Source organism: Pteronotus mesoamericanus, unplaced genomic scaffold (genome assembly GCF_021234165.1).
Source record: "Pteronotus mesoamericanus isolate MK-2021 breed Mesoamerican mustached bat unplaced genomic scaffold, CSHL_Meso_final contig_164, whole genome shotgun sequence".
Lineage (NCBI taxonomy): Eukaryota > Metazoa > Chordata > Mammalia > Chiroptera > Mormoopidae > Pteronotus > Pteronotus mesoamericanus.
Genome location: NW_026555065.1, coordinates 21,932,957 through 21,945,028, shown reverse-complemented (window position 1 = coordinate 21,945,028; position 12,072 = coordinate 21,932,957). Strand labels below are relative to the sequence as shown.

The 12,072-nt window shown below is 33.9% G+C and overlaps 1 protein-coding gene across 2 annotated transcripts in view; it reads right to left on the bottom strand.

Annotated features, from left to right (window-relative positions):
• Positions 1-12,072, bottom strand: part of TTBK2 (tau tubulin kinase 2) — a 145,450-nt gene that overhangs the window by 118,995 nt on the left and 14,383 nt on the right. For both annotated transcript variants that reach the window (XM_054565523.1, XM_054565524.1), the window contains one exon: positions 1,210-1,345. In XM_054565523.1, coding sequence (XP_054421498.1) covers positions 1,210-1,278 — 69 coding nt within the window. In that variant the 5' untranslated portion in view covers positions 1,279-1,345. Of the gene's footprint in view, positions 1-1,209; positions 1,346-12,072 lie in introns of those variants that run through there.

The following is a 12,072-nucleotide window of genomic DNA, read 5'->3' as shown; positions in this document are numbered from 1 at the left end:
GAGGACTGCAGGCAGGTAGAAGAGAGTATGGGGGAATAAATGGTCATGGAAGGAGACTTGACTTGGGGAGGTGAATGCACAAAACAATATACAGATGATGTATTATAATACTGTACACCTGAAACCTATATAATTTTACTAAGCAATATCAACCTAATAAATTCAATTTAAAATACTAATAATTTACAAAACAATTAAGGCAGCCCACACCAGTGTGGCTCAACTGGTTGAGCATCAACCCTCAAAGCAAAGGTCACTGGTTTGATTCCTAGTCAGGAGCACATGCTGAGGTTGTGGGTTAGGTCCCTGGTTGAGGTGCATATGAAAAGCAACCAATTGATGTTTCTTTCTCACATGATGTTGCTCTCCCCCTCTCTCTCTCTCTGACTTGCCCTCTCTCTAAATAAAATCTTACACACACACACACACAAAAATCAGGGGAATGTAAAATCTGGAAGGATACTTAATGATATTAGGAAATTATTATTTTTTAGGTATAATAATGATATTATGTTTTAAAAACAAGTCTTTATTTTTTTAGAGATACACACTGGGCCCTGGCAGAGTAGATTAGTTGGTTAGAGCATTGTCCTTATAGGCCAAGGTTTGATCCCCGGTCAGGGAACATGTAAGAATCACATAATAAATGCATAAATAAGTGGAACAACAAACCAATGTCTGTCTGTCTGTCTCTCTCTCTCTCTAAAATTAATACATATTGAAGTACATATAGAAAAAATGCTAAGGGAAAAGATATGCTTAAAAAGAGTTTGAGAGGGAGATTAAAAAGATGAAACTAGATGGACCATAAATGACAGCTGTTTAAGCTGGGGCATGAGTACGTGGAGGCTCACTATGTCAGCGTCACTATTTTTATGTATGCTTACAATTTTCCTTAATAAAGGTTTAAAAAGAAAGAGCAGTTCATTGTACTATATTTTTAAAAATTTGTTCTTTTCCTAAGTACACTTTTATTTACATTATTCAATATTGGCTATCAGAAGTTAGAAAAATTTACTATTATATAAAGCAAGAGTAAGAATTAAAGCATAAACTAAAGAATCATAGGTAAAAAACTGAAAATAACTGCTTTAGCAAGCAATCTATGTATTATTCTGTAATGAAACACTATTTTTTATCAAGACACTAAAAATTACCCTCCAAAGATGCTCTCTCTTCCTCTCTCCAACCTCTGAGATGTACACTTACCACTTTCCATCTTTCTTTGACCAGAATACCAACACTGAGGATATCCGGTTGCTCTCCTCCTCCACTCATTGCAATTCACTGATATGATAGAAAGGCTACACAGGCATCCAGCTCCTAAGGGTGGTTTCCATTTAACCTAGAACAAAAGAAACAGCAACAGCATATCAGGGCTAACTAATTAATACAAACATACCAGCACCAAGTAGCACTGCTAATCCTACACACTGATTAAGTTGCTTTGTTGAAAAGGAAGGGGGGGACCCACAAACTCAGTTCCAAAAGCTGTTAAGTGCATATTTTTAAGAAGTTCTTACCTTTCCATTACAGATACCCAATGAAATAGCTAGACATTACAAAAACATTACATTATAACACATATAATTTACAATAGCTGAGATTGCTAACCTACAGGGAAGGTATGGTGTCAACAGCACTTGATCCAGACCACTATCCTAAGTAGAACATACTGCTAAAGAAAAAGATATGGTATCCAATTTACAACAGCTTAAAGTTTAATAGGTTTTCAGTTAGAGCTTATAATCATCAGGGCTAACAAAATTTTACAACGTTACATAATGCACTTAAAATGCATTGGAAATAAACATGAGCCATAAAAAAGGGCTGTTGATCAAACGCAATACAAATATATTGTAAGAAAAAGAGAACAACATAAACAGCCAGCCTACAGTAAATTAATATACAGCAGAAAAATATGGCCTAAAGGAGATAAAAACTATGACTTAATATTATGGGACTAACATAAGAAACAGAAGCTTTAAGGTAACATAAATCATAATTAGAAAAGCTCTTAAATGAGAGAGCTATGAAACAGGAAGGCATAAATGGAAACCTGAGTGAACTCAGAAAAGGATTGGAAATGAAAGAAAAAGAAATAAAGGCTCAACTAGAAAGGCTTACTAGAAATGTAAGAGGAGACACCATACAAATAGTGGTGAAAAAAAGAGAAAAATGAAAAAACATTTTTTTTATTTAAAAATCAAGTGATTTTAAAAAGGCAAAGTAAATACAAAATACATACTATAGAAGGCCCTACAATAGGAAACATATGAGACCAAATATTAGCCACAGTAGTTCAAGAAAATTTTCTAGAAATAAAAAAAGGCTAAATCTGCACATTGACATGGTATACCACATACCTCAGAAAACAACTCAGAAGCTCAACACCAAGACATAGCCTAATAAAACTACTAGATTTTAAAGGAGAAAAAAATTTCACTGGGCATCACGCAGAAAGTACTGATTACTTATAACAGAAAGAAAATTAGACTGACAGCAAACACTGGCACACACAGGTTGTATTAGGAGGCAATAGAATTATATATTTAAATACCGAAGAAAATAAAATGTGAGCCAAGGATGTTCTATCCTGCCAAACTAATCTTCAAGACCAAATGAAATAAGCAGTTATGAACACACAGAATTCAAAGAACACTGTTCCCAGGAAACGCCCCTAGGAATCAGCTACGTACCAAGTATCAGACAATCAAGAAATTATGGTATAAGATTTGGCATAAGGATTGGCCTGAAAAGGCCTAAAAGCAATGATAACCCAGTAGCAAGCAGCACCCCTACTTCTAGATTGTAGACTCTAAACATCATTTCCAACTAAAATAAATCAGGGCTCCTTAAAGAAATGGCTTACTCCAGGTTTGGCACAGGAAACTGTATACGAACTAAATATATGACATCTTGTCAAATGAGAAAGCAAAAATGTTAACAACACTACTACAGGCAGGTCAAAAGGAAATCAGAGACAACTAACAGAATTCTCATTTGCCAAACATGAAATAATTTGAGCATACACAAGAAAAGTAATTGCAATGATTGGAAAACATCAAAAATATAGATGCCCATAAATTCATAATAACACTCAAAAAAGAAAAAAAAATCAATCCTCTTTGGTCAATTTTGGAGGTTGCAAGAAAATAACTATTTTGAAAGTTGGAAAGTAAGTAGAAAGAATCAAGCATTTATCCTGTCTTTCTGATATGAAGAGTAGTTCTAGAAAAACCAAAGAGATGATGAGGGCAGCTTATTCAATCAATCATGGCTAATAAATGCAGAAGAAATGAACAAATAAGAAAATCACCTAGACTTACGAATTCCAATTCCCTGGTGAAATAATGACTCTAGGCAACAACCATCAACAGCTGCTAAAATCATAAAGTACATAAAATGGAAGGGGATCTTTAATACAAAAGGATCAAGTGAAACCCACTGATCAATCTGAACATCACTAAAACGCAAGACAAAAACATCAGTGCTTCCTGATATAACACAATAAAATCTTCTCAGTACCACCTAAAAACTATCCTACCAAAAAAAGAGAAAAAAGAGCCTAACTCTAATCAAACATCTAAATTTAATTATCAGGTTATAAAAATAAGGGACAAGGAGCATATGTTAAATGTCAACATGAGGATACAATGAGCTAAATCCATAATGCCGAATATCCTAAAGCAGTGGTCCCCACGTTTGTGCATGGGAGCGATTGGGGTTGGGGTTGCAGAGGAGACAGACAGGAGTTTCCCTCACAGCTGGTGCTTAACAGGCTGTGGACCAAGTACCATGACCTGAGGGTTGGGGACCCCTGTCCTAAAAGACAGTAAATCCCAGTTTCTCTAACAAATGGCATAGAAAATAAAAGAGCTTATATTACACATCACAAGAAACAAGATATACAACAACCTATGGCAAGATCTAGAAAGTAATAGAAAAACATTTTTAAAGTACTGAAAATAAAAAGCACTGTCAGCCAAGAATTCTGTATTGAGGGGTAATCCTGGAAAGACATCCTCAGGTGTAGAAGAATTAAGATTATGTGTTCTCAGACGAGCTTCTGGGAAAGAATTATCCCAGAAAAATTCTTCTGAGAAAGGGGTACAAAGGGAAACAGAACAACAGGAATGAAGAAAGAGCAACATAAATCTACATAAATATTACAGACTCATCTCCTCTTACATTCTTTAAAATATGCTTGCCAACAGCAAAAATTATAACACTGTCTGAAAAAATTTTTCCATATACACAGATATAATTCAAAAGACTACTACAACATAAAGGTGGAATGTTAAAGAGATCTATATGATGGTGATCACATTTCTGCATCCCCCTTGGGCTAGTAATATAATTTTAGTAGACTTTGAAAAACTAGGTATGTATATTGTAAACCCTCCATCCACCACTTAAAATACAACTATTCAGTAAAACATAGTGAAAAGGAAAAACAGATGAGATAAAATAGAACACCAAAACATGTTAAGATAACCCAAAAGAAGGTAGGAAAGAAGAAATAAAAGAATAAAAACAGAGGACATAAATATAAAACAAATAATGTTTTACCTAAATTCAAATACATCTGTAATCACTTTATTTATTAATGGTTTATGAAACTAAAAATAAAATATAGGAAATTGGACAGATAAGTGCAAAAAATGAAACAAGACTACCTTCTTACACAACACACAAGAATAAATTCAAAATGGATTAAAATGTAAATGTTAGACCTGAAACCATAAAAATCATAGAAGAAAATACAGGCAGTAAAATCTCAGGCATTGCTCATAGTGATATTTAATCTGATATATCTCTTCAGGCAAGGGAAACAAAAGGGAAAATAAATGGGACTACATCAAACTAAAAAGTTTTTGCACAGCAAAGGAAATCAACAACAAAACAAAAAGACAACTGGCAGAATGGAAGGACATATTCACCAATACACTGATAAGGGGTTAATATTCAAAATTTATTAAAAACTTACAAAACTCAATACCAAAAAAACAAACAACCCAATTAAAAAATGGGCAAAGGACCCAAATTGATACTTCTCCAAGAGGACAGAAAGATGGCCAATAGACATATGAAAACAGGCTCAACATCACTAATCATCAGAGAAATGCAAAGTAAAACCACAATGAGATATCATATCATACCTGTCAGAATGGCTTTCATCAGTAAATCAACAAACAAGTGCTGGTGAGGATGTGAAGAAAGGGGAACCCTTTTGCATTGTTGGTGGGAATGTAGATTGGTACAGCCACTGTGGAAAGCAGTATGGAGATACCTCAAAAAATTAAAAGTGGATCTGCCTTTTGACCCAGAGATTCCACTTCTGGGAATGTATCTGAAGGAACCCCAAATACTAATTTGAAAGAACATAAGCACCCCATGTTCACTGCAGCATTATTTACAATCGCCAAGATACGGAAGCAGCCCAAGTGTTCATCAGTAAGTGAGGGGATAAAACTATGGCACATTTACACAACAGATTACAACTTGGCTGTAAAAAAGAAGAAAGTTTTACTCTTTGTAAAGTATAGATAGACCTGGAGAACATTGTGCAAAGTGAAATAAGCCAGTCAGAGAAAGACAAATACCATCTGATTTCACTAATATGTAGAATCTAATGAACAAACTGAACTACCAAGCAAAATAGGGACAGACTCCTAGATAGAGAGCAGGATGACAGCTAAGGAAAGAAGAGAAGGGGGTGGAGGGATTGAGCAAAAAGGAAAAAGGATGCATAGACATAGGCAACAGTGTGGGGATTGTGGGTGGGTGGGGCAAGTGGAGTATAAGGGAACTAAATGGTAATGCAAAAGAATACAATAAAAAAAAAACATGAAAGAAAAAACTCGCTGGCAAACATTCAGTAAAAGTAGTGGCTCATACACTTATAAAGCTAGCATAAAGGTTAAAAGACAAAAGTAGTAAAATCATTTTTATCTACAATAATTAAAAGGGATACACACATACAGAAAAGAGATGGAAAATATGATATCAAAAACAAAACGAGGGGGAGGGTGATGAGTAAATATGGAGTCCTCTTAGACTGTGTTCAAACTTAAGCAACCATCAATGTAAAATAGACTGCTGTAAATGTAAGTTGTTATACGTGAATCTCATGGTGACCATAAACCAAAAACCTATAAAACACACACACACACACACACACACACACACACACACACACACACACACACAAATGAGAAAGGAATCCTAAGATAACATTAAAGGAAGTAACCAGGACACAAGGGAGGAGAGCAAGAGAAGAAAGAAACAGAGAAGAACTACAAAAACTTCCAAAAAAATAATGAATAAAATGGCAGTAACTACATAGCTATTAATTAATTACTTTAAATATAAATTGCCTAAATGCTCCCACCAAAAGACAAAGGGTGGTAGAATAAAAAACAACACTCATATACATATGCTACTTTCAGAGGCCCGTTTCAGATCTAAAGACACAGACTGAAAGTAAAGAGATAGAAAATGATATTTCATAAAATCAGAAATGAAAAGAAAGTAGGGGTAGCAATACTTTTATCAGACAAAATAGACTTTAAAACAATGACTGTAACACAAGATAAAGAAGGAAAGGACGCATAAAATGTTAAGGGACCATTCCAACAAGTGGATGTAACATTTGTAAACATATATGCGTTCCACACAGAGCACCTAAACACATTAAGCAAATATTAAGACATAAATGGGAAGAGTGACAGTAACACAATAAGATCAGGGGACTTTAATGCCCCACTTAAATCAATGAATAGACCATCCAGACATAAAATCAACAAGGAAACATTGGCCTTAAACAACATACTATTCCAGTTGGATTAAATAAATATTTACAGAACATTCCATCTAAAATCAGCAGAATACACTTCTTTTCAAGTGCACATCAAACATTATCCAGAATAGATCTCGTGGTAGGCCACAAAACAAGTTTCAATGCATTTAAGAAGACTGAAATTATATCAAGCATTTTTTCTGACCAAAACAGAATGAAACTAGAAATAAAACTGGAAAAAAACATGAACATGTGGACGCTAAACAACATGCTACTAAACAGCCAATGAGTGAAAGAAGAAATCAAAAAGTAAATTTAGGAAATACCTTGAGACAAAAGAAGATGTAAACACAATGCTCCAAAATCTATGGGACACAGCAAAAGCAGTTATAAGACCGAAGTCAATAGCAACACAGGTCTACCTCAAGAAACAAGAAAAACCTCAAATGAATAATCTAACCTTACCCCTAAAGGAACTAGGAAAGGAAAACAAAAAGCCCAAAATGAGAAGAAAGGAAATAAAAAATAAAATGGAAATAAATTAAATAGATACTAAAAACACAATAGAAAAGATAGATGAAACTAAGAACTTGAAAAGATAAACAAAACTGATACACCTTCAGCCAGACCCACTGAGAAAAAGAAGGCCCAAATAAGTAAAATCACAAATGATCGAGAAGTTATAACTGACACTAGAGAAATACAAAGGATCATAAGAGAATATTGTGAACAATTCCATGCCAACAAACAGGAAGACCCAGAAGAAATGGATAAATTCCTAGAAACATACAAATCTTCCAAGACTGAATCAGGAACAAACAAAAAATCTGAACAGACCAATCACTAAAAGCAAAATCAAATCAGAAATCAAAAAACTCCAACAAACCAAAACCCAGGACTGGGCGACTTCATAGGTGAATTCTACTGAGCATTTTAAGAATTAATACATATCATTCTCAAACTATTCCAAAAATTGAAGGAAAAGGAATGCTTCCAAACATCCTATGAGATCATCTTTACCCTGATACCAAAACTAGTTACAGACCAATATCTCTGATGAACACAGATGCAAAAATTCTCAACAAAATAATTAGAAAACCAAATTCGACAATACACTAAAAGGAACTGACCTCATATTCAAGTGGGATTCTTTCCAAAAATGCAAGGATAAATCACTACCTGCATATCAATGCAACACACCACATAAAGAAAATGAAAGAAAAAAATATGATAAAAAATATGATCACAATAGATGCAGAAAAAAATCTGACAAAATTCAACATCCATTTATAATTAAAACTCTCAACAAAGTGGGTATAAAGGAAACATATCTCAACATATTAAAGGCCACATACGGCAAATCCAAACTAACATCATAACAACAGTAAAAAGCTCACAGCCTTTCCCCTAAAATCAGGAACAAGACAAGAATGCCCACCCTAACTGCTTTTATTTAACATAGTACTGAAAATCCTGGCCACGGCAATCAAACAAGAAAAAGAAAAAGCCTCCAAATTAGAAGTAAAGAAGTAAACCTGTCACTATTTGCAGATGACATAATACTCTATACAGAAAATCCGAAAGACTCCACAAAAATCTATTAGAACTAATAAATTCAGTGAAACTGTAGGAAACAAAAGTAATATACAGAAATCTGTGGTGTTTCTATACACTAACAATGAACTATCAGAATAAGAAATTAAGAAAACAATCCCATTCACAAAGTGTATCAAAAAGAATACCTAGAAATAAATTTAACCAAAGAGGAGAAAGACCTGTACTCTGAACACTAAAAGACACTGATGAAAACACCGAAGCCCTCATCAGGTGGCCTAGTTGGTTAGAGTGCTGTCCCAATACGCCAAGGTTGGGGGTTTGATCCCCAATCAGGACATGCAAGAATCAACCAATCAATGCATGTATGGAAAGAATAACAAATCAATATTTTTCTCTCAACTCCATAAATTTTAAAAAAATGAACACACAAATAAAAGGAAAGATATAGGGTGCTCATGGACTGGAGAGCTTAATCTTGTTAAAATGTCCATTCTACCTAAAGCAATCTACAGATTCAATGCAGTCCCTATGAAAATACCAATGGTATTTTTCACAGTACTAGAACAAATAACCCTAAAATTTATTTGAGAACATTAAAGACCCCAAATAGCCAAAGCAATCTTGAGAAACAAGAACAAAGTTGAAGGTATTATACTTCCCGATTTCAAACTGCACTACACAAAGCTACAGTAATCAAGACAGTATAGTTCTGCCACAAAAACAGAAACATAGATCAACAGAATAGAAATCCCAGAAATTAATCCACATATATGGCCAATTACTCTATGACAAAGGAAGCAAGAATATTTGTAGACATGGGAAAAAAACAGTCTTTTCAATAAATGATGTCAGGGAAACTGGACAGATACATGCCAAAAAAATAAAAAAGTAAAAGTTAGATCACCTTCTTACACCATATACAAAAATAAGTTCAAAATGGATTAAAAACGTAAATGTAAAACCTGAAATCATAAAACTCCTACAAAAAAATATAGGCAGTAAACTCTTCAATATCAGTCATAGCAATATTTTTTTGGATACTACTCCTTGGCAAGAACTAAAGAAGCAAAAATAAACCAATGGAACTACATCAAACTAAAAAGCTTTTGCACAATGAAGGAAACCATCAACAAAATGAAAAGGCAACCTATTGAATGGAAGAAGATATAATATTTGCAAATGATATATCCCACAAGGGATTAATACCCAAAATATACAAAGAACTCATACTACTCAGCATCAAAAAAACAAACATTTGATTAAAAGATGGGCAGAGGACCTGAACAGACATTTCTCCAAAGATATACAGATAGCCAACTGACACATGAAAAGATGCTTAACATCTCAGAGAAATGCAAAATAAACCACAGAGATATTATTTCATACCTGCCAAATGGCTACTGTTAAAAACACAAGAAATAACAAGTGTTGCCAAGAAGGTGGGGCTGTACTGGTACAGCCACCCTGGAAAACAGTATGGAGGTTCGTAAAAAAATTAAAAATAGGATTACCATATGACCCAGTGATTCCACCTTTGGACATTTATCCCAAGAAAACAAAAATACTGATTCAAAAATATATATGCACCCCTGTGTTCACTGCAGCATTATATACAATAGCCAAGATAGAGATGCAATAGATAGCTGAATGGATAAAGAAGATGTGAGGTGTGTGTGTGTTCTTTTTATGGCTAGTAACATTCTTTTACGTACATAAAAATTCCATTATTATATATAGTAGAATATTACTAAATATAAAATATTACTGAACCATAAAAAGAACACAATCTTCCCACTTACAACACCATGAATGGGCCTAGAGAGTATTATACTAAGTTAAACAAGTCTGACTAAGAAAGACAAGTAATATATGATTTCACTTATATGTGAAATATAAAAAAATGAAACAAAACAGAAACAGACTCATGGACACAGGCAACAAACAGAGTTGCCAGAGAAAAAGGTGTCAGTAGGTAGAGCAAAAAACAATGAGGGGTATTCAGAGGCACAAAGTTCTAGTTATAAAATAAATAAGTCACTGAAATGCAATGCACAGCAAAGGGACTATCAGCAATAACATTGTAATAACTGTACAGTAACAAATGGTTGCTGGACATATGGTGATCACTTTGTAAGGAATATAGATGTTAAGCCACTGTGTTGTATACCTAAAACTAATATGTTGTATGTCAACTTTAATTAAAAATGAGTAAGTCCCTGGCCAGGTAGCTCAGTTGGTTAGAGCACCATCCTGATATGCCAAGGTTGTGGGGGTTCCATTCCTGGTCAGGGCACATACGAGAAGCAACCAATAAAAAAATAAATAAGTGGAACAACAAATCGATGTATGTATGTCTGTCTCTCTTGAATCAATTTAAAAAGGTCCTGTCTGGGGAGCTCAGTCAGTTAGAATATTATCTGCATACACCAAGGTTGCAGATTCCATCCCCAGTCAGGTCACATACAAGAATCAACCAATTAATGAATAAATACGTGGAACAACGAATCAATGTTTCTTTCTCTCCCCTGCCCCTCTCTTTGTCTAAAAAAAATCAATTAAAAAAATCAATAAAAAAGTGAATAAATATAAATGGCCTAAACACACCACTGAAGAGACAGATTATCAAAATGAACATGATTTCTACAATAAATTCACTTCAAAATTAATGGTATATGTAGGTTAAAAACAAAGGGATTCCCACTTCTATAGTTCTCGTCACTCTCTAAAGAGTAGTTTAATGCTGATACATCTACATACATCAGCAAAACGCTGGGGACATTTTTGTAGCCTGGAAGAACAGATTAATTTACAATTAATTCTGCTTAAACAGACCAAATGTGACTTCATATTAAGGTAGCATTAGGAAATAGATCATTAACTTTAAACTCATCCAAATATAATTTACCAGTTTCCAGAATTTCCAGCACAGTATTTCCTGAAGAGAGGGCCATTGTTCAATTACAATTCAGTGTGGGTAACAAAGTGAAATTTAGAAGTTATCTATTTGGTATTTAACTCTTCACTAAATCTTTAAATTTTTGTATCAGTGTATATTACTTTTTTATTATACAAAGTTGTCCATCTCGAGTGACAGGTGAACGGATAAACAAAATGTAGTACATACAATGGAATATTATCCAATCTTAAAAAGAAAGGAAATTCTTACACATGCTACAACATGAATAAACTTTGAAGATATTACACTAAATGAAATGAGGCAGCCATAACAAGTAGTGTAAAATATATTATTCCATTTATAATAGGTACCTTGAGTAGTCAAATTCTTAGAGACAGAAAGCAGTTTCTGCCTAGTGGTTGCCAGGGGCTGCAAGGAGTGGGTAATAGTGTTTAATAGGGACTTAGGGTTTAATATGTACAGAGTTTCATTATGGGAAGATGAAGTTTTGGAGATGGATGATGGTGATGACTGCACAACAACGTGAATGTACTTAATGTCACTAAATTGTACACTTAAAAATGGTAAATGTTATATTTTTAACAAAGAAAAAAATTTAAATTTTAAATAAAACTACTAGGTATCCCTCAGATATAAGTACAATTTCAAATAATTATCACTATCTCACTTTATTTATTTATGTATTTATTTATATTAAGAAAACAAATCCATTTTATTTACTTTTCATTAATTTTAAATCCTTGAGGGGTACAGCATTACACAGATTCTGTGTCCAACGGCCTTAGCAAGAATGCTG